Consider the following 22,784-nt stretch of genomic DNA (forward strand, 5'->3'; position numbering starts at 1 on the left):
ACTGTGTGGATCACAATAAACTGTGGAACATTCTTAAAGAGATGGGAATACCAGACCACCTGATCTGCCTCTTGAGAAACCTATATGCAGGTCAGGAAGCAACAGTTAGAACTGGATGTGGAACCGCAGACTGGTTCCAAATAGGAAAAGGAGTACGTCAAGGCTGTATATTGTCACCCTGCTTATTTGACTTATATGCAGAGTACATCATGACAAACGCTGGGCTGGATGAAGCACAAGCTGGAATCAAGATTGCCAGGAGAAATATCAATAACCTCAGATATGCAGGTGACACCACCCTTACATGGCAGAAAGTGAAGAAGAACTAAAGAGCCTCTTGATGAAAGTGAAAGAGGAGAGTGAAAAAGTTGGCTTAAAGCTCAACATTCAGAAAACTAAGATCATGGCATCTGGGCCCATCACTTCATGGGAAATAGATGGGGAAACAGTGTCAGACTTTATTTTTCTGGGCTCCAAAATCACTGCAGATGGTGACTGCAGCCATGAAATTAAAAGATGCTTACTCCTTGGAAGGAAAGTTATGACCAACCTAGACAGCATATTAAAAAGCAGAGACATTGCTTTGCCAACAAAGGTCCATCTAGTCAAGGCTATGGTTTTTCCAGTAGTCATGTATAGATGTGAGAGTTGGACTATAAAGAAAGCTGAGCGCAGAAGAATTGATGCTTTTGAACTGTGGTGTTGGAGAAGACTCTTGACAGTCCCTTGGACTGCAAGGAGATCCAACTAGTCAATCCTAAAGGAGATTAGTCCTGGATTTCCATTGGAAGGACTGATGTTGAAGCTGAAACTCCAATACTTTGGCCACCTGATGTGAATAAGTGACTCATTTGAAAAGACCCTGATGCTGGGAAAGGTTGAGGGCAGGAGGAGAAGGGGATGACAGAGGATGAGATGGTTGCAGAGCATCACCAACTCAATGGATATGAGTAGGCTCTGGAAGTTGGTGATGGACAGGGAGGCCTGGTGTGCTGCAGTTCATGGGATCTTAAAGAGTTGGACACAACTGAGCGACTGAACTGAACTGAATGTACACACCGAAGCAAAGTATTTTTTGTACAACTTCATGAATTTTCATAAAATGAACACACTCCTGTAAACAAAGGAAGAAATAAAACATTATCTGTCTTAGGCCCTTCCCAGTCATTACTGCTTTCAACAGTAACCATTTTCTTATCTTTGTCAATTTGATCTGCCTATCTTTTAACTCTGTAGACAGAACCTGACAATATGTACTTTTGAGCTTGATTTCTTTTCATCAACAATATTCTTATGAGACTGTGATATTGGGATTTACAATAAGAAATATATGTATTTGGTCTTCAACCCATTCCTGGCACAGAGCTCTTAATATTCTTGGAATTGCCCCAAAGGTGTCTTTCGTTATGTTAATGAGGTGGCTTTCAGAAAGCCCATAGGTAATCTGAAAATGCGGGCTGGTTGCCAGGGGAACCAACCACAGGATTAAAGGGTTGGAACTTTCAGTCCCACACCCCTAATCTCAAGGGAGAAGAGAGGGGCTGGAGGTTGACTCAACTGCCAGTGGCCAATTATTTAGTAAGTCAGGACTATGTCATGAAGCTTCCATAAAACCCTCAAAAGACAGAGTTCATACAGTTTTTGGTTGGTGAACACACCGAGGTTCTGGGAGAGTAATGTCCGTGGAAAAGGCAGGGAAACTCTGCACTCTTTTCCTGTACCTCGCCCTGTGTCTCTCTTCCCTCTGGCTATTCCTGAGTTATAACCTTTTATAATAAACCCGTGGTCTTCTAAGTGAAATGTTTCTTTGAATTCTGTGAGCTGCTTTAGCAAATTGAACCCAAAGAAGGATTCATTGGAACTTCCAATCTGTAGCAAGTAGATCAGAAGCACAGGTGACAATCTGGACTTGCAAATGGCATCTGAAGTTGGGAGGAGGCAGTCTTGTAGGAGTGACTCCTTAACCTGTGGGTTCTGATGCTATTTCAGCATAGTGTCAGAGTTGAGTTAAATTGTAGTTTCAGAGAGTTTCTTCTCGTTGTGTGGAAATGCCCTTTTCACAACTCACATTGGAATTGGTGACTAGAACCTTTAAAGATTCACACTTGTGTGCAGTTGTGGCTTGTTTATTCTCATTGCTATACAGTATTCCATTGTATTAATACAAAATAAATTTTAAAAAACCTAGTTACTGTTGGTGGGTGTTTGGGTTATTTCCACTTGGGGAGTTTTACAAAGGGTAGTACACTAAACATTCTTGTATATGTCTTTTGGTATACAAGAACTTACACAGAATCCCTTGCATTTTTGTTAGGGGACATACCTAAGAGTGGAAATGCTGGATCACAAGAGTATGCAAGTGTTTAGCTTTAACAGATACTGGCAAATCAATATCTTTACTTCAACAAAGTGGCTTTGCCAAATTGCACTCTTGCCAGCATAACAGGAGATGTCCAGATGCTTTTCATCCTCACTAACACTTAGTGTGTCTGTCTTTTTAATTTTAGCTTTTCTGGTGGATATGCAGTGGTATTTCAATGCAGTGTTATTTCACTATGGTTTTGGTTTTCATTATCTTTTTATAACATTACCTGTTTTATTTATTTTTATTGAAGTATCCTTGATTTATAATATTGTGTTAGTTTCAGCTGTACAGCAAAGTGATTCAGTTATATATACATTTTTTCAGATTCTTTTCCATTATAGGTTGGTTATTACAAGATATTGAATATGTTTCCCTGTGCTATATAGTAAATTCTGTTGCTTACCTGTGTTACATATAGTAGTTTGTATCTGTTAATCCCAAACTCCTAATTTATCCCTCTTCTCCTCCCTTTCCCTTTTGGTAACCATGAGTTTGTTTTCTATGTCTGTGAGTCTGTTTCCATTTTGTATATAGATTCATTAGCACACTAAGCAGGGTTGTTCTTCACCAAGTGAACTTGTAATAAAACTGCAATAAACAGGAAAACAACAGAAGAGGGAAGAGGAATTTTTTTTTTTTCATCCTACCTGGTTACCTGGAGATCTTTCTTGCAGCTTTGGTTGTATAAGAGATCTTCCTCTAGTTTTCTGTCATTTTTTTGGTGAAACTTGTCCCGCATGTATGTTTGTTGAGAAGGTGAGCTCTGTGTTCTTTTCCTTCACCATCTTGATCTCTGCCTCTGGTAGGGGAATGATTTGATGTGATAAGTAATCTTAAAAATTATAAACTGACTCATTTCTTTGAAGATTATTTCACACACACCATTTTTCTCTAAAGGTCAAGCAAAGATTGGCCATGTAGAATAAAATCAGAAACAATGAATCATGATGGAGACAATGCAAGAGTTGGATTTACTGAGCACTTTTTATGGCCAAGCACCTCTTTAATGCTTCAAGGATTATCTCTTTCAACCTTCCCAACAACCTTCTGGAATGGATACCAATTTGTACCCATTGTTTAGCCAAAGAAACTGAGCCTTGGAAAAAATAAGTGATTTGGCCGAAGCTACATAATTAATAAATGATAAGCCAGGATTCAAACCCAGGTCACCAGACTGAAGATCTAGCGCTCTTTATTCACAGTGTACTATGCTGTCTTTGCATTCTGTCAGTAGACATGTAACATTTGAGGGGATACTGGGAGCAGGGTTTCTTAAGGTGCACTCCAGAGAGAAATTAGTTACACTCCCCCTATCACAAACATGATAACCTTATCAGCTTAATCAGTAGCCATGCTATAGAGGATCCACAAAGTTCCTCAACTTTTGTTTATCCAGTAAGACAAATGCTACAAACATGCATAAGGAAAATCAAGAACCTAAACAATTTTAGACATTTTTGTTCAGAATAAATGTCACTGCAAATTCCTTTGATCAGGTATTTTTATTATTCTTGTCATACTCTTAAGTTTGTTCTCTACCAATCACAAAATTCTCATTGGCTTAAACCCTGTACCACAAAGATTAGAACAAGGCAATTTAGTAGATTTAAATAGCATAATAATGGAAAATGAAGATAGGAAAGACTAAAGAATGGGCAGAAATAAAGTATAGAGCTGGGGTCTAGAGTGGATGAAAGGGCACAAATCACTTATATTACTATGATTAATTTGTGACTATTTTTTGTTGAAGTATAGTTGAATTACAATGTTGTACTCTCGGAATCTTCTTTAAAGTTTTATTTATTTTTGGCTGCGCTGGGTCTTCCTTGCTACATGCAGGTTTTCTCTAGTTGCAGCCAGCAGGGGCTACTCTCTGTTGCGGTGTGCGGTCTTCTCATTTTGGTGGCTTCTCTTGTTGCAGAGCATGGGCTGTAGGGTGCTCAGGCTTCAGTAGTTCTGGTGCCTGGGCTTAGTAGTTGCTACTCATGGACTTAGTTACCCTGCGGCATGTAGAATATTTCCGGATCAGGGATTGAACCTGTGTCCTTTGCACTGGCAAGCAAATTTTAAGCACTGAATGACCAGGGAAGTCCTCTTTGAATCTTTGATGCACTATTTTGATGGTTGCTTTGCTCTGTTCCATTAGTTAAATAGTTGACTGGGAAAAAGCACTTTGTGAGTGACCAAAAATCAATCCAGTTTACTGATCTTGACAACCTAATCTGGATATTTTGTCAGTTAAGTATGAATCCCTTTTACTACATATATTCCAGTTATCTCTTATTGTGTAACAAACTACCCCAACATTTCCTGCCTTAAAACAGTGCAGGGCTTTGCAGACATAACATCACTGCTGCACATAGTACTAGCTGGTGTGGCTCAACTGGAGGTTGGGACCTATTTTCAAGATAGCTCTCATATGTGATATAAGATGGTGCTAGCTGGGCTGCCCTGGTCATCCAGTGGCTGGGAGTCTGCCTGCCAATGTAGGGGACACAGGTTCAGTCCCCACCTCAGGAGGATTCCACATGCGGGGGAGCGGCTGAGCCCATGTGCTACAACAGCTAAAGATGAGAGCCCTAGAGCCTGTGCTCTGCAACAAGAGAAGCCTGAGCTCATTTCAACTAGAGAAAGCCCATATGCATTAACAAAGACCCACCACAGCCAAAAATAAAGAAATTAATTAAATCTTAAAGAGAAAAAACAGATGGTGCTGGATTATCAGCTGGGAGTACAGACATGGCTGTGGAACAGAGGGAAGGGTCTCAGTTCTTCATCTCAGACTTCCCCGTGGCCGAGTTCCTAGTCTGAAAGTCTCAGAAGAAGCAGGCAGAAGCTGTTGCCTTTTTATAGTCAAGCCTCAGAAGTCACATAGCATCACTTCTGTAATCACACACCTGCCTAGACTCAAGGGAAGAGAACACAGTTACCACCTCTCAATAGGAGGTGCATTAAAGCCACACATTAAGAAATACATGTGCAATGGGAGATGTTGTAGTGGCCAGTTTTGGAAAGTGCAACTAGCATACTATATGTGCATGCATGCATGCTAAATTGCTTCAGTAGTGTCTGACTCTTTGCAACCCCATGGACTGTAGCCCACTAGGCTTCTCTGTCCGTTGAATTCTCCAGCCAGGCATACTGGAGTGGGTTGCCATTCCCTCCTCCAGAGATTCTTCCAGACCCAGGGACTGAACCTGCGCCTCTAGAGTCTCCTGCATTGGCAGGTGAGTTCTTTACCACTAACACCACCTGGGAATGACACTATATATATTCATTCATTCAATCAATGAATATTTTATTGAGCACTGGATTAGGTGAGGAAAAATATACATTTACTATTATATCTAGTGAGAGAAATAGGCCTTATTTGAACATCACATACATAGATACAGGATTATAAGGGTGGTGAATAGTGCAAATGAGAGATCATAAGGGACTATCAGAGGTCTAAGAGGTTGGTAAAGGCTTCTTTCCTGAAGAACAAGTAAGAGTTAGGCTGAAGTCTTAAGGATGAGGAAGGATACATTTCTCCAAGAGTATTCCATACACACAGGACAGCATGAAGAAAGGTCCTGTCACAGAGGGACAGGACCATGGTAAGAACAAAGACAGGAAGGCCTGTATGGCTAGAGAAGTGAGTGAGAAGGACAAGATTGAGACTGGAGAGGTTGGTAGAAGCATCCAGACCAGGCAGGAGCATGCTGAGACATTTTTCATTTCATCACATAGCAGTGAGAATTCAGAGGCACTGGCCTAATCAGATTTGCATTTGAAAAAGTATACTGTCCTCAGTGTGAAGGATAAATAAGAGTTAGACAAAAAGCAAATTCCAGTGATTTTCTTATTCAAGTTCAAAATGGATCATAAAGCAGTGGAGACAACTCACAATATCTACAATGCATTTGGCCCAGGAATTGCTAACAAACATACAGTGCTGTGGTGGTTCAAGAACTTACACAAAGGAGACAAGAGCCTTGATGATGAGGAGCCTAGTGGCCATCCATCGGAGTCGACAGAGACCAATTGAGAGTGATCACTGAAGCTGATCCTCTTACAACTACATGAGAAGTTGCCAAAGAACTCAACACTGATCATTTTATGGTCATTCTGCATTTGAAACAAATTGGACAGGTGAAATGGAGAAGGCAATGGCACCCCACTCCAGTACTTTTGCCTGGAAAATCCCATGGACGGAGGAGCCTGGTAGTCTGCAATCCATGGGGTTGCTAGAGTCGGACACGACTGAGCAACTTCACTTTCACTTTTCACTTTCATGCATTGGAGAAGGAAATGGCAACCCACTCCAGTGTTCTTGCCTGGAGAATCCCAGGGATGGGGAAGCCTGGCGGGCTGCGGTTTATGGGATCGCACAGAGTCGGACACGACTGAAGCGACTTAGCAGCAGCAGCAGCAGGACAGGTGAAAAAACTGGATAAGTGGGTGTCTCGAGAGCTGACCAAAAAAAAAATAGTTACTTTGCACGATTGTCTTCACTAATTCTACACAACAACAATGAACCATTTCTCAGTTGGGTTGTGATGTACGACAAAAAGTGGATCTTATATGACAACCAGCTCAGTGGTTAGACCGAGAAGAAGCTCCAAAGCACTTCCCAAAGTCAATCTTGCACCAGAAGAAGGTCATGGTCACTGTTTGGTGGTCTCTTGTCCATCTGATCCACTACAGCTTTCTATATCCCAGCAAAACCATCACATCTGAGAAGTATGCTCAGCAAATGAATAAGATGCACCAAAAACTGCAACACCTGCAGCCCATATCGGTCAACAGAAAGGGCCCAATTCTTCTCCAGGACAACACCCAACTGTAGGTTGCACAACTAACCTTCAAAAGTTGAACAAATTGGGCTATGAAAGTTTGCCTTATCCTCCATATTCACCTGACGTCTCGCCAACCAACTACCAGTTCTTCAAGCATCTTGACAACTTTTTTCAGGGGAAATGCTCCACAACTAGCAAGAGGCAGAAAATCCTTTCCTGAAGCATGGATTTTCACATTATAGGCATAAAAAAACTTATTTCTTGTTGGAAAAGAATGTGTTAATTGTAATGGCTCCTATTTTGATTAATAAAATAATAAAACAAATTTATTAAAAAATAAATTAAAATGTGTTTGAGACTAGTTATAATGATTTAAATTCATGGTCCAAAACTGCAATTGCATTTGCACCAACCTAATAGATTAGTTTGGCAGTAAAGAAGGAGAGAACTGAACAGCTTCAAGAAATAGATGAGGAGATCCTGCAGTTATTTAGGTCTCTCCTGAACCATTTGACTCCAGTTCCTCTAGAGTAATGGGGGTCAAATCTTAATAATTTTTGATTTCATATCACTTAGCCCAGCATCTGGAATTTAAGAGATAATTTAACTTTGAGTATTTGTTGGTTGGATGGTGGATGGATGGGTAGAGGGATAAATAAGAAAACGGACACATCTCTCTTCAATTCCAAGTTCCTTTTTTCTTTCCTGCCTAAGTGCCTTTACTGCTTTTGCTGCCTCTTCTTGTAACATCCTGCTGCTTGTTCTTACTTCTCTCTATCCCTTCATCAGTCTATTCCTCATCAAGGGAGCTTTCTTGGATTTAAGGCTAATCAGGTGCTTCCCTTCTATGCCTTCAGAAAGCCCTTCTATTGATGCCAGAACTTTACACAATGCATTGTATGTAGTACTCAGTTTGTCTCTCTTTTACCTGATAGCATGTGCCTTCTCAGGCAGGAGCTGTGTCTCATTTACATCCATAACCCCAACAGTTAACATATTGTACAACCACAGTAGGCACTAATATTTGTTCATGTCAATGAAGGAAGGGAATTAATTTTCTGTGTATAAGACCCCCAAATGCAAAGGTGTCTGAGCTGATATTCTGTGGGGGAAGATTAGTAGTGAAACTAGTTTTCTTTCCCAAAAGGTTGCCATGGCCTCTGCCAGGGAACAGACTGGGAGGCTGCCAATGAGTTATCTTTTGTTGTTGTTACGACTGCACTTTTTTTTTTTTTTGATCTTCACTTTAAAAAAAAAAAAATTATTTTTTGACTGGCTTGCCAAGGTCTTAGTTCCTTGACTAGGGACTGAACCTGTGCCCTTAGCAGTGAAAGCACGGAGTCCCAGCCATTGGACAACCAGGGAATTCCCCCATAAACTGTCTTTGTTCTCCTTTCTCCCTCTCTAGTGTACAGCCACTCCTCTACCCTTGGCCAAGAATCTGCTTCAGCTTTTAAAGAAATAGTTGAGATTTCAGAATTCTCCATAATAAAACAGTGTAGGAATGAATTGAGCCTGAAAAATAGTTAAAAACAGATGTTTTCAATTTAAAAAAGTATTAAGTAGAATATACCTCCCAACAGAATAAGTAGTTGGAGCATTTCATGCTTTTAGTGAAGACAGTAATGAAATAGAAATGCTTATCAAATTGAGAAACATCAGGTCAAACATGTAATGATTTAGGCCAGTGCTTCCTAAACTGAGATCCACACAACACATGCTTCAGCATTTATGAGTTTTCTAGGAGAATTTTTCATTTTAGTTTTTAGTTAGATGCTATTTAAAAATTAATGTAAACATTTCAGATTACCAAAAACACTGTTTACTGAGGAAACAGGCCGAAAAACTGAAATGACAAACAGTTTTAGATCAGAGGAGGGCTATATATTTATGACTGTGCTGATACTGAGTGATCCCCCAGAGTTTAATTTTGAATGTGTTGGTAAGAATGTCCAGTCCTACTATATGTCCTGATGTCAAAATGAGAACAGTCATCCCACAACTACTATTGTTGTTTAGTTGCTACGTCATGTCCGACTCTTTTGCAACCCCATGAACTGTAGCCCACCAGACTTCTCTGTCCATGGATTTCCCAGGCAAGAATACAGGAATGGATTGCCATTTCCTTCTCCAGGGGATCTTTCCAACCCAGGGATCAAACCCCTGTCTTCTGCACTGGCAGGGGATTCTTTACCACTGAGCCACCAGTGAATAGACAACTCTTACTAGTTTCAAATACAGGGGAAAAAGTTTGCTCTTCTTTTTTTACAGTGATAATTTGCAATTGAAAATCATTTTCTTAGAGTAAGATGTTCTTGTTTAGTGACTATGATAATATCATGTGAAAATGATACAGTAAACTGGAAAAATATTGTGAAGTTATAACACATAATGGAAGTGGTCTTCACGTGTGAAGTCACTCATTTATTCTTTTGATATCTGCAGTATGCCATGTACTACTGTTCTATGCTTTGGGGACACAGCAGTGAATTAAAAAATTTTTCCAGTCCTGTGGGGCTTACACTCTAGTGAATGATGTCTAAGCACCAAGTAAAGTCAAAGCACATTCTGGTCCAACTATGCAAGTGAGAATTTTGCAGTAGTTTGGAGGGAAAATTGGTAAGATATTTGATTTACCATAAGGCACACTTCAGCCTCTAAAAGCCTGCACTAGATCAACCATGGCGATATTCACAGTAAGAGTGAGAAAACTTCTTATTTAAGGAAAAGGTGGTATCTTTAAGTTTATCAGTTGTGTCCTAGAAATGTTAATTTGAATTTTACGAGTTTGGTGGTTTGATTATATTTAATTTGTAAAAGACTTTCGGATTGATAATTGTATGAGTAGGTTTCAAAAGAAGTATGAGAATGAAGACTTAATTAAGCATAACTTGGTAAATAGTTTTATAGAAGTGTAATTTACATGCTTTAAAATTCAAGTATGTTAAGTGTGCAGTTCAATGATTTCTTTTTAAGTAAGTGTCTACAGTTGTGCAATAATCATCATAATCCAATTTTAGAACATTTAAGTTTCCCCCCAAAGCTCTCTTGTACCCCTTTGAATCAGTCCCTCTCCCACCTCCAGTTTCAGACTATCAATAATCTACTGTCTCTAGATATTTTCCTTTTCTGAAAATTTCTTATAAATGGAATTGTTTGCATCTTTCTCTTAGTGTAATGCTTTTAAGCTTCATCCATCCTGAAGTATGTATTAATAGTTTTTCTATGTTTGTGTTTGAATAAATTGTGTTGTATGGATAAAACACATTTTGTTTATCCATTTTCAGTTCACAGACATTTAGATTGTTTTCCTGCCAGTGTGCCAATCTGTCTTTTAATTGGAGTGTTTGGTCCATTCACTTTGTTTTCTGAAGTTTAAAAAATACAGTGTTTATCTTTATATGTAATTTTTAAAACTAAGCTTTTTATTTTGAGATAATTGTAGATTCCCATGGAATTATAAGAAATAATGCAGAAATATTCTGTATATCCTGCACTGATTTTCCCCCAATTGGTAACATTTTGCAAAACTATAATACTACAGCACAACTAAGATATTAACATTGATACAGATCAAGATACAAAACATTACCATCAGTACAAGAATCCCCTCCAACCCCAGTTATCTTTTTATAGCCGACCTACTTCCCTCAGATATCCACTCCCTCCTTAACCCCTAACAGCTGTTAATTTGTTCTCCACTTCTATAATTTTTATTTTAACAATGTTATATACAATGACAAAGTATATAATCTTCTGGGATTGGCTTTCTTCACTCAGTTTAATTCACTGCAGATTTACCTAGGCTATTCCATGTATCAATAATTTGTTTCTTTTTTGAAATTGCTGGGTGATATTCAGTTTTGAAGGACAATTTTCCTGGATATAGAATTCTTGGTTTAGTTTCTTTTTTTTTTTTTCCCTTTCAGCTTATTGAATGTCATCCCAATGCCATTGATCTCCATTTTTTTCAGATGAGAAATCAGCTATAAGTTATATAGTTCCAGTGTTCCTATGAAGTTTTTTTCTCTTTTGTTGTTTTCAATATTTCCTCCTTTTTAGCTTCAGCAGTTTAACTATGATATGCCTTGATATGAATCTCTTTGTGTTTACCCAACTTGGAATTTATTGACCTTCCTGGATCTGTAATGTTTTTCATCCAATGCAGACAGTTTTCTGCCACTATTTCTTCAGATAAGCTTTTTGTCCCTGTAGGGGATTCTCACTGCACATCTTTGGTACACTTGATATTGTACCACAGATCTCTGAAGCTATGCTTTTTTTAAAATCTTTTTTCTTTTTTCTTCATGTTCTTCAGATTGTATATTTTCTCTTGACTTATATTCAAATTTACTGATGCTTTCTGGTATCATATCATATCTGCTGTTGAACCTATTTAATGAATTTGTCATTTCAGTTACTGAACTTTTCAACTCGAGAATCACCATTTGGTTCTCTTTTGTGGTTTCTATTTCTCTATTGATATTCTCTATTTGTTGTGTAATTGTTATTATATTTTTAGGTCTCTAAACATGGTTTCCTTTCTTTTTTAAAACACATTTAAAAAATTTTTAGTGAACTATAGTTGATATACAATATTATATTAGTTTTTAAACATTATTGTATTATTGACTATAATTAATAAGTTATTAGTGAACTATATTAATTTACAATATTGTATTGCCAATGGCACCCCACTCCAGTACTCTTGCCTGGAAAATCCCGTGGACGGAGGAGCCTGGTAGGCTACAGTCCATGGGGTCGCTAAGAGTCAGACATGATTGAGCGACTTCACTTTCACTTTTCACTTTCATGCATTGGAGAAGGAAATGGCAACCCATTCCAGTGTTCTTGTCTGGAGAATCCCAGGGACGGGGGAGCCTGGTGGGCTGCCGTCTATGGGGCCACACAGAGTCGGACACGACTGAAGTGACTTAGCATAGCATAGCATATATATATAGCAGATTATTTTCTGCTATAGATTATTATACCCTGGTTGCTCAGATGGTAAAGAATCTTCCTGCAATGAGGCAGATCCAGTTTTGATCCCTGTGAAGATCCCCTGAAGAAGAGAATGGCTCCCCACTCCAGTATTCTTGGCTGGAGAATTCCATAGACAGAGGAGCCTGGAGGGCTACAGTCCATGGGATCACAAAGAGCTGGACACAGTGGAGCAACTAACACTTTCACTTTCATGGTTCCCTGTGCTATACGGTAAATCCTTGTCGCTTATGAATTTTATGTATAGTAGTTCATTCTTTTGTATGACTAATATTCCACTGTATATATACAATGTGTATATACATATTTACACATACACAAACATGCACACACACCACATCTTCTTAAGCCAGTCATCTGTTGATGGATGTTTAGTTTGCTTCCACATATTGGCCATTATAAATAATGCTGTTATGAACATTGGGTGCATATATCTTTTTGGATTAATTTTCATCTTTTCCAGATATATACCCTAGAGAGAGATTGCAGGATCATACAGTAACTCTATATTTATTTTTTTTAAGGAACGTCCATACTGTTGTCTATAGTGGCTACAGGAATTTACATTCCTCCCAACAGTGGAGGAGGGCTATCTTTTCAACACAACCTCTCTAGCAGTCACTATTTGTAGACTTTTTGATAAAAGTCATTCTGACCAGTGTGATACCTCATTGTGGTTTTGATTAGCATTTTTAAAAATAGAGTTGTATGACCTGTCTGTATATTTTGGATTTTATCCCCTTGTCAGTTGTATGGTTAAATCTTTTTAAATAGCTGCCTTGAAGTTTTTGTGTGCTAAAGCTAACCTTTGGGCCTACTTAAAAGTCACCTTCTATTGACTGATTTTTCTCCTTAGTAAGGGTTAGACTTTACTATTTCTTTGCATGTCTCTTTTTTTGTTGTTGTTGAAAACTGAACATTTTAAATAATAAATTATAGCAACTCTCATTGCTACAAAGATTCTCATTTCTCCCTCCTGAAGAATTTTTTTTTAGTAATTTCCCTGGATTTAGCTTGCAGAACCCGTTTCCCTGATTCATAGCTCCTGGTATCTCTGCTCAGGTATTATTATTATTATTATTATTACATTTTTTAGCCTGGCTTCCTAGAGTTTTCCTTTAGATGTGCATAACTTTGTGGTCAGGCAGTGATTTGGGTAGAAGTAAAGTGAAATGAAAGTCATTCAGTCATGTCCAACTCTTTGCGAACATGGAATTCTCCAGGCCAGAATACTGGAGTGGGGTAGCCTTTCCCTTCTCCAGGGGATCTTCCCAACCCAGGGATCGAACCCTGGTCTCCTTCATTGCAGGAGGATTCTTTACCAGCTGAGCCACAGGTAGAGATGGTGCTCAAATACATTAAACCAGTAAGGCTTCAATCCTCTGACAGAGAATTTTTCCAGCATGTCTCACGTCTTCCTTAGCTTTAACTATCAAATCATTTTTTGTCTCTTCTAAATGTGCATGTCATTTCTCAGTTGGCCAGAGATGTGTGTAGAGCGTATCTAGCTTTTCTATGGCTTTCTCATTTCCATGGTATCCCCATTAAATTTCTGACCAGTCCACAACTTGCCCTAAGTGGGACCTCAGGCTAGCAGAGACATGGGTTTTCCATACTCATTTCTTATTGAACTAGCTAACTTCAGTGATAATATTGGTTGGCATGGACTCTTGTACTTTACTCCAAATGAAGTCTTCTCCTTCTGGCAGAAGCTGTTGGAGTTCACTGTCAGCCCTGGTCTGCTAAAACAATATGCTCATTGAGCTAAGGGTGAGTAGGAAGGGAGCCTCCCCAGGCAAAAAGACCACAAACTCTACTTTTCTTACCCAGATCCCAGCAGTTCTTCATGAATTGTCTTTTTTTTTTTTATCATTTTCAAACCTTCAAATGGCTGTTTTGATCATTTTGTTCAGTTTTATACTTTCTTTGTTGAAAATAGATTAAATTTTATGCTTTTAATATTTACTCTGTACATTTAAGTAACATTACAATAATAATCTTGTAAGTCATTACTGTGGTTACAGTAGGGTTTTTTTGTTTGTTTGAAAGAATTCATAATCAAGTTTGGAAAACACTGTAGGTGCATGAGGATTCATGAAGTAAAATCCACTTTGAAACTAAATGCCATTTCTGAAGATACATATTTTAAAAGGGAGAATTGTATAGCATTTATGAATTTTGTAAAATGATGAACCCAATGATGAATTTAGCTTCTCATGGGAATTTTTTCAGTTTATTAATTCATTACATAAAAAAAGCAAGTAAGGGCAAATAATTCAATAATGAGTGGAGGAATTCCCTGGTGATCCAGTGGTTAGGACTTGGCATTTGCACCACCATGGCCTGAGTTCAATCCCAGGTTGTGGAACTAAGATCCCCATAAGCTGCACAGCACAGTAAAAAATAAATTTAAAAGAGTATTTTCATTACAATGAAGTGGTTATTCAAAATGAAATAGTCTGTGGCTGAGGAACTGATGCTTTTGAACTGTGGTTTGGAGAAGACTCTTGAGAATCCCTTGAACTGCAAGGAGATCAAACTAGTCAATCCTAAAGGAAATTAGTCCTAAATAGTCATTGGAAGGACTCATGCTGAAACTGAAGCTCCAATACTTTGGCCACCTGATGTGAAGAACTGTTCCCTTAGAAAAGACTCTGATGCTAGGAAAGATTGAAGATAGGAGGAAAAGGGGATGACAAAGGATAAGATGGTTGGATGGCATCACCAACTCAATGGACAGGAGTTTGAGCAAGGTCTGAGAGTTGGTGATGGACAGGGAAGCCTGGTGTGCTGCAGTCTATGGGGTTGCAAAGAGTTGGACATACTGTGCAACTGAACTGACTGACTGATGGTCTTAAAACAAAAATCATATATGCATATAACATCTTTCTAGGAACCAAATCTGTTTGAAAAGTAAGTTGGTATTAATATTTTATCAGAGGATGGATATGATGAATTTGATTAAAGTTCTTAATTTTTCACTCATTTATTTCTTATAAGAGGATCATATATCCCTAGCACATCAATTCTCAGATTTTTCTTATGATATGCTTTGGCCAATGGGATATGAGTTGACATGCTGCATACTATATTTGAGCAGAAGTTTTAGATACAGTTTTATAATTTGCCTCTGCCTCTTATACTTCTGCCAACATGTCCCAGAGAGGAGCTGCTTCTTCAACATGGATCTCAGAATAAGAATATAAGCAGACCTGCACTCAGGTCTACTGCTTGGTCTTTGGTTAGCTGGCCAACAACCATCATGTGATGTGGGTTAGAAGAAAATGCTTGCTGTTATAAGCAACTCAGAGTTTGGGTTGCTTCTCTAGCAAAACCTGACTATATCAACATGAAAATGTGACCCTTCAATAAAAGCACTAAATTATCAAAATCATTATTTTTGTGTCTCTACAGCAGTAAAAGAAAGCATCTGTTTGTTTGTTTGTTTGTTTGTTTTTCACATTTAGAGGGTGTTTGGGACTATAAGACCATGTGTCTTGGGGAAGATCCTCACCAAGGCCAAACCTGAGATTTGAGAGACTCAAGTGATTGCCAAGTAGGAGAGACAAGTTTTGTCGATAAATATGCCTTTAGCAGAGAATTCAAGTAGTGGTTTCAAATATGAGCCCAATACTAAAAATATAAGTGTAGATTTTCAAAATGAAAATGATTTTCAATCAAGGTACATATTGAATGGGAAACTCTATGAAGTAGGGTCAGAATGAACAGCAGATAGAATTCTTTTTTTTTTTTAAAGATCAGGAAAATGAATCAGCACTAAATTGAAAGAGAAATGAACCTACATACTGAACTTAAAACTTTAGTATCACTGCATGACAGACTTTAAAAAAATCATCCTTAAAGTGATGGTCATGTTTCCATAGTATTTTACTCAGTACAGGTTACTACTTACCTTCAGACAGAATTGTTCTGAAATTATCAAGGGCTTAAAAGGGTTACCAGAAAGATAGTTGTAACATAGGATATGTTCAGTCTTACAAGAAAATAACTTATGGTTTTAGCTAGGTTCTGGAAAAGTGAAGAGTACTTATAAAAGGGATAACTTTTACACAAAATGCAAATCAAACTAGAGGAAAAGGTTAAGAAAGAGAATGATATTTCCCATTTCTTTGTGTATGTGGAATTCCACATGTCATTGCAAAGGGTATAGGTGCAATGAAACTGGAGCTTTGTGATCATTTGATGTTGATTTGTATGGGGTGTTGAAACACTCCGTCCATCTGATTGCCACTGCTAACCTAGTGACTGCTTAACTAAGAGATGTTTCACAATTTCTGAAAAGCCCTAAAAAAAAGTAAGAAAGAAAAAAGAAAGGAGAAAAAGATGGGGGAGGAGCAGAGGGAAACCCTTGGTGAGTGAAAAGAGCTTCATTCCTAGAATCTTCATGTTCTGGACTAGGTTCTGATATTGGCCTTGGTAATAGTCCTAGTTACTGATTAAGTAACAGTTTTTGGAAATCATCTTTTTCTGCATTTCCCAAGGTCATAGCAGTGACTCACTTGAAAATACTAAGTACCCATTGCCTGAAAAATTATTAATATAACAATTGGATTTCAGAAAGGATTTTCAATTTTAAATAAAATGTCTGCATTGTCAGTCTGATATCTCTTGTTAGGTCTCACCCCATTTTTTCCCAAGTTCTGCATTTTATCTATTTTTGCAAAGTCATCCAGAAATAGTCTTTGTAGAACAAAATAGAATTTTACTGCAGAAGGGGCCTTAGAATTCCTCTATGTCCCCTCTTCCTCACTATAATTATTGAAATGAGGAAAAGAACCCCAAGAGCCTTGATCTCTTATTAGATGAAGATAGTACTGGGTCTGGATCCCAAGTTCCTTGCCCTGCAAATCTTTTACACTCTCCCAAGTCATCACAGACTAGCATGGAGTGAAAACAGTCAGTCCTTTAACTCACCAGGAATCTTTTTAGTAGTGTTATATAGTCCAATTATTCTTCAGTTGTTTTTCTTTTATAGCCCTAACATTAAAACAGTTTGGGGAGTAACTGGATCTCACTACTGACCCTTTGTGGCAGTAAGAGAAAAACATTTTAAACAGTGAAGTTTGAGATTTGAGTATTCAGTGTTTCTAATTTGATGCTGTCAATGACATTGACTTCTACTAGTTATTTAGCACATATGAATCATGCTTTAGTTTCAAAATACTTTTCTATCAATAGTAACTTCTTAGCATGAACCAGGCTAGTATTATTTCCTCCTCCCCAAAACAACTTCCTTGGTCATATAACATTTGATGAATGTAATTAGTTGTCCAGATGCTTGACTGTCTGAACTCCTAAAGTCTGCATGGTTTGAGACTAAAGCTTTAGATTAAAGATAGGGACAGCCTTACCTCTGGGATTTCTGGTTGCCAAGGGCGAGTTTGGAGATGTGCAACAGGGGAGGGGGTGGATTTGGGAAGATGCAGAAGGACAATCTGCATTCATTGATGGTAACTGAAAAGTCTACAGGTCATCCCTATTTCCAGTAGTCTTGGGAGATCCTTATTCATCCTGGAAATCTTCAGGGAAGGATAAAAGTGAGTAGAAAGACCATTGGAAGTGTTCAATACATCTGTGATAGCTCAGATTCTCAGGAGGAAGGGATCACTTTAGGTCACAATACACAAACACTGGTCTGTCCCTAGATGCTATTGATAAGAGGGGACACCTTGAGTATGCCCCTTGGCATAGTGATTCTGAGCTTGAACACAGAGGCATTTCCAAAATGGGAATAAGAATAAGGCTCTCCTTCAGCATGACTCAAATAGAAAAGCTCTTTGAATCACAACATTTGAATCTGAGTCACTCACCAGTCTTTTCTTGGTCCGGTAAAGGCAATTTAAGCACTGAGATCTAAACCAGGCTTTTTGATTCTCAGCCTTTCCCCTCTCAGCAACCTTCCATCTCAACTACCCCAGGGGAACAGTAAGATCACTTTTAGGCATTGATTTTAAAGAAAGATCACTTTATACAAGCAGGTTTGGGGGGATTTGAAGGCTTGAAAGAGTCACTAGAAATTACCGTAGTTCTTGCTATAAAGCTATCACTGCCCCTAGGACACATGGCCTGCCAGATGGCCCCATAAATCCGATTACCCTCACCTTTCCTCTTCATCCTTCTATGTTAAAATTCTTCTGCTTTTCTGATTTAACAGCAAGTTCAGGGAAGTTAAAACAAATGAAACCTAACAGATGTTCTGACCCTCCATTGCCACCAATGCACTGATGATATATCATCACAAATTATATTTTTAGAGACTTGCAAGTGTTAAATTGGGCTGGCTCATATTTAGGTCATCCTCCTTCCTCTCCACACCCCCACCCCACACCCCAATCCTTCTGATTTTTAAAAGACCTTCTGAGAGGCTGCAAGCATACTTGTAAGAAGTTCTTGCCTGTGTGCCTGCTAAATCACTTCAGTTGTGTCTAACTCTTTATGAATCTATGGACTGTAGCTTGCCAGGCTCCTCTGTCCATGGGGTTCTCCAGGAAAGAATACTGGAGTGGGTTGCCATGTCCTCCTCCAGGGGATCTTCCCAACCCAGGGGTTAAACTCACATCTCTCATGTTTCCTGCATTGGCAGGCAGGTTCTTTACTATCTGAGCCACCAGGGAAGTCCAAAATTCCAGTACTCAACACTCACACTTTTAAATCTAGTTTCAATTCCTTCATTAGCTTTTGTGTCCCATACCCTTATTTCCACAAACTCCCCTTTCTCTTCCCATAAAATCTCAAATCTTCAGGTTAATAGATGAGGGGCGTGGTTGCTTTTCACCGCTTAGGGTATGACCCCTCTTCCACATAACTGCTATCTATGTAGCTGAATACCTTTTGGAGCTTTCCTTCCTGTTTGCTGAGCAGCCACCCCTCCAAACTGAACCATTATATTAGTAAGTGTTCTTACCTCTTCCTGCTAACTTCACTTTCCACCTGGTATCTCACGTCTTTCACTGTTCTAAGAAGAAGCTGGGCAGATTGGACATAATGGCAAGATGGTGTCAAGGAGCTTACATATGTTTTTGGGTTATAGTAAGGTGTGCAATTAAGTGTAGATTTAAGGATCAAATTCTAACAGAATCCCCTCCTTTCTGCTCAGAGTATTCAGTGATCATAGGGTTCAAAATGATTTGTTACCCGTATCTGAGGCTGCTATTGAACATTCTGGTTTCATTGTTTTGTGTAGGGGTTACGGGTTTCATCTCATAGTCAGAAGGAACCAAAAGAGTAACAAATGGAAATAAAGGAGTTTAAAAGGCAGGGACTGTTAAAAGAGCAATAGAAAGTCTGGAAAGGAAAAACATTAAGCTAAGGAAACAGCACCAAGTAGGGGTGTATAACAGTAATGCCACATGAAAATGTAAGGGATTATACATGGATAATTCAGAGGAAATTACTCTGAAAACAACTTTCTGGTTAGTTGCGGGGGAGGAAGAAATACCTGGACAGGGAAAGAAGACAACCATCTGCTGTGGCTTTGTATCCTTAGCACGCAGCCTAGTGCCTGGGCACAAAATATGTGCCAATGAATATTTGTATAAGAAGTAGAACACTGGCCAAAATAACCAATGTTTTGAGAAAAACTATACATTTCGGTGACACAGTCACTTCTATGCCCCACAGGCCCCATTTATGGCAGAATTTATGGGGGAAGCGACCTTACTTAAAGGAAAGTATAAGCGTCGGTTCGTCTGACCCAATGGGGGCGGAGGGAATGGGAATGCCAAGAAGAAATAAGTCCAGCTTAGGTGGTATGAGACTACTCATGAGGTGTGTCTTTTACGTTATTGTCTGCCAGGCTCCTGCCCAACTTGTCTCCACCCCGTCGAGGAGTTAGCCAGGGGCAGTCTTTCTGTGGTTGTCACCAGCTATTCTCTTGGGGCAGCACGTCTCTTTTCCTTCGGCCTCTCTCGCCTTCACCTGCCACGTTGCCCCTCGTACGCCTGAAAAGATGCAGAGGTCGAAGCACGTTGCTGTGCGGTGCTTGAAAGTCTTCCAAAATCAGTCTTCGGCGCCCGGCCCCCAACCCCAACCGGGATCCTGGGATCGCCTCGGGGATCCCTGTGGGTGCTCCCACCCTCTTCTAAGGTTCCCCCATCTGCAACTCAAGGCCAGCTTCCCTGGCCCACGCCCGGCACTCGAGGGGCGTCCCAGGGTCGCCGGGGGGCGGAAGGCTGGAGGGGCGCCGGAGCTCGCGCGCCGCGACGCCGCGCGCTGGATTTGCCGCCTTCAGCGGCTGCAGCTGCATCGGCGGCGGCGGGAAGAGGGGCGGAGGGCGGTGAGGAGGGCTGGAGCCCCGGCCAGAAGGGAGGGAGGGAGGGGAGCCGGGAGGCTGTGCCAGGCGATCCGGAGGGGTGCTCGGCGCTCCCCCGCCCTCCTTCCGGGAGCGAGGATGCAGACTCTGAAACTGGCGCTACTGGGCTGAGGAGGAGGCAGGGGAGTTGCAGCTCGCGCGGCTCGGTGAGTGTGTCTCCTGAGCGCGGAGAGGCGGGGGGGAGGCGGAGGACAAGGAGGAGGAGGAGGAGGAGGGGGAGAATGCCCGGAGCCGCCGCCGCTGCCGCCGCCGCCGCGATGCTCCCGGCTCAGGAGGCTGCCAAGCTGTACCACACCAACTATGTGCGGAACTCGCGGGCCATCGGCGTGCTGTGGGCCATCTTCACCATCTGCTTTGCCATCGTCAACGTGGTGTGCTTCATCCAGCCCTACTGGATCGGCGACGGCGTGGACACCCCGCAAGCTGGCTATTTCGGGCTCTTCCACTACTGCATCGGCAACGGCTTCTCCCGGGAGCTGACCTGCAGGGGCAGCTTCACGGACTTCTCCACGCTGCCCTCGGGCGCCTTCAAAGCCGCCTCCTTTTTCATCGGCCTCTCCATGATGCTCATCATTGCCTGCATCATTTGCTTTACCCTCTTCTTCTTCTGCAACACGGCTACGGTGTACAAGATCTGTGCCTGGATGCAGCTCACCTCCGGTGAGTGCGCGCTCACCTCAGCGGAGGCTGGGGGACCCGGGGCGCGGGAGCCCGGGAGGGGCGGGAGTGGGACCGACGCGGGCAGTGCGCGCCTCTGGGGGCCGAGCAACTTAATCCGCTCTGGCGGGAGCCCTGGGAGGCTGGAACCCCCAGGGTTCCTCAGCCTCAGCATCAGCGCCTAGACTGGGGCTTTCGAGAACCTCCCAAGTGCGGGGGACGCCACCCAGAGGGACATGTCAGGGACAGGGCGGTTGCTGGGCCGAGTCCGCTAAGAACTCGAGGTGGGGAGAGGAAGCGGCCGCTTAAGGCGCGAGCAGAGAAACTAGAGGGGCTGACAGGCGAAAAGCGGATTTGGAGCGATTGTAGTGGAAGGAGGGTCAGCCTGCTCAGTCCCTCTCTAGGACTGTTTCAGTCATTGCTTTCTGAGCGTGATTAGGGTTGGGGGCTAGAGTGAAGTTGTTTCTCTCTGTCCCAGGAAGTTATAAAATTTTTATCATCAGTCTGGAGGTGAATAAACCCGAATTCTGTTTTTGGATTTACCCGTTTAAGAAAACTGTACCGTAGGATGTTCCTTTGTAATTCCCCAATGTCAAGTCTTCTGTTTGCTTCCTTGTCAGAGCAAAGGTCCTTCCATTCCATCCTTAAACAGAAATCTTGAGGGAATCAAGATTTCTCAAGATCTCAGTTTTGAGGAAGTGGCTTTAGGAAGATGGACACAGAGGAAAGCTTGTTTCTTTGGTGTCTCTGATCACTCTGACTATGGATGATAGATTGTTGCTAGTTGGAGAATGTGAAAGTACTTTTTCTGAGCATCCGAGTTACTTTTAACCCCAAAAGAGACGGAGGGTGCATTTCCTGGTGGCTCTGGAGAGTCCTGAAACTGACTCCTTTCTCTGCCTCCAGCAGAGATTCCCTTTCTGCTAGCCACCTTCGATGCCCTGCCTTCTAAAGGTAGACTCCATCCTCCAACACTTGACACCTTCTTGTTCCAGTATGGTGGGGGTCCTTTTGATGTTATGGATGATCTGGTTGGAAAAGCAGAGGATATCTCAGGCAGCCACATTCTCATTTGTGTTTTAGTTTATTGTTCTCCTTCTTTAAAGGCGTTACCTTTAAGATTTTGTAGTTTTTCCTATGCCTGGGAAGGTTTTCTAGGGAGTAGGGCTTTGATACCTGTATTTACCAGAATGTTACAGGCTGATTAAGTTCTGAAGGGTGCCAGACAAGAGCATTAAGGTTCATGATCTTATGCTGCTAGTTAACTATAGGAGAAGCTTGTGGGAGAATAAACTTGTTTGGAAGTTATTTGCTTTGTGTTAAGTGTGCTGCAGCTGATTTCCATTTGCCATAGAATGTGAACATATGCATGTGAAAGGGGGTCTCACTAGTAGAGACCCGGCCCCGCATATACATACACTGTTATTCTTAAATATAGAGTTTTCTGCTTTTCTTCTGTACTTCCACTCTCAACTTCTTCAAGCATCCCTCCCCATGATTTTTCTATATAATGTCTTTTATGGCCATCTCAAGAGCAGACTAACTTTGAGATTTGGAATAAATTAATATATTATTGTTGTTCTTGACACTTAGCTCTGGTTTGACTTTGAAGACAGCAGGACATTGAGGATGCAGATGCTTTAGCTAT

At 40.7% G+C, this 22,784-nt stretch overlaps 1 protein-coding gene across 2 annotated transcripts in view; it reads left to right on the forward strand.

Annotated features, from left to right (window-relative positions):
- Positions 1-20,519: 20,519 nt before the first annotated feature.
- Positions 20,520-22,784, forward strand: part of LHFPL3 (LHFPL tetraspan subfamily member 3) — a 573,774-nt gene continuing 571,509 nt past the window's right edge. Inside the window, exon 1 of one of the 2 annotated variants that reach the window (XM_061413901.1) lies at positions 20,520-21,139. In XM_061413901.1, the coding sequence (XP_061269885.1) occupies positions 20,701-21,139 (439 nt within the window). In that variant the 5' untranslated portion in view covers positions 20,520-20,700. The remainder of the gene's footprint in view (positions 21,140-22,784) is intronic. The other variant, XM_061413900.1, reaches the window with a different exon arrangement.

The sequence above is a fragment of the Bos javanicus genome, chromosome 4 (genome assembly GCF_032452875.1).
Source record: "Bos javanicus breed banteng chromosome 4, ARS-OSU_banteng_1.0, whole genome shotgun sequence".
Classification (NCBI taxonomy): domain Eukaryota; kingdom Metazoa; phylum Chordata; class Mammalia; order Artiodactyla; family Bovidae; genus Bos; species Bos javanicus.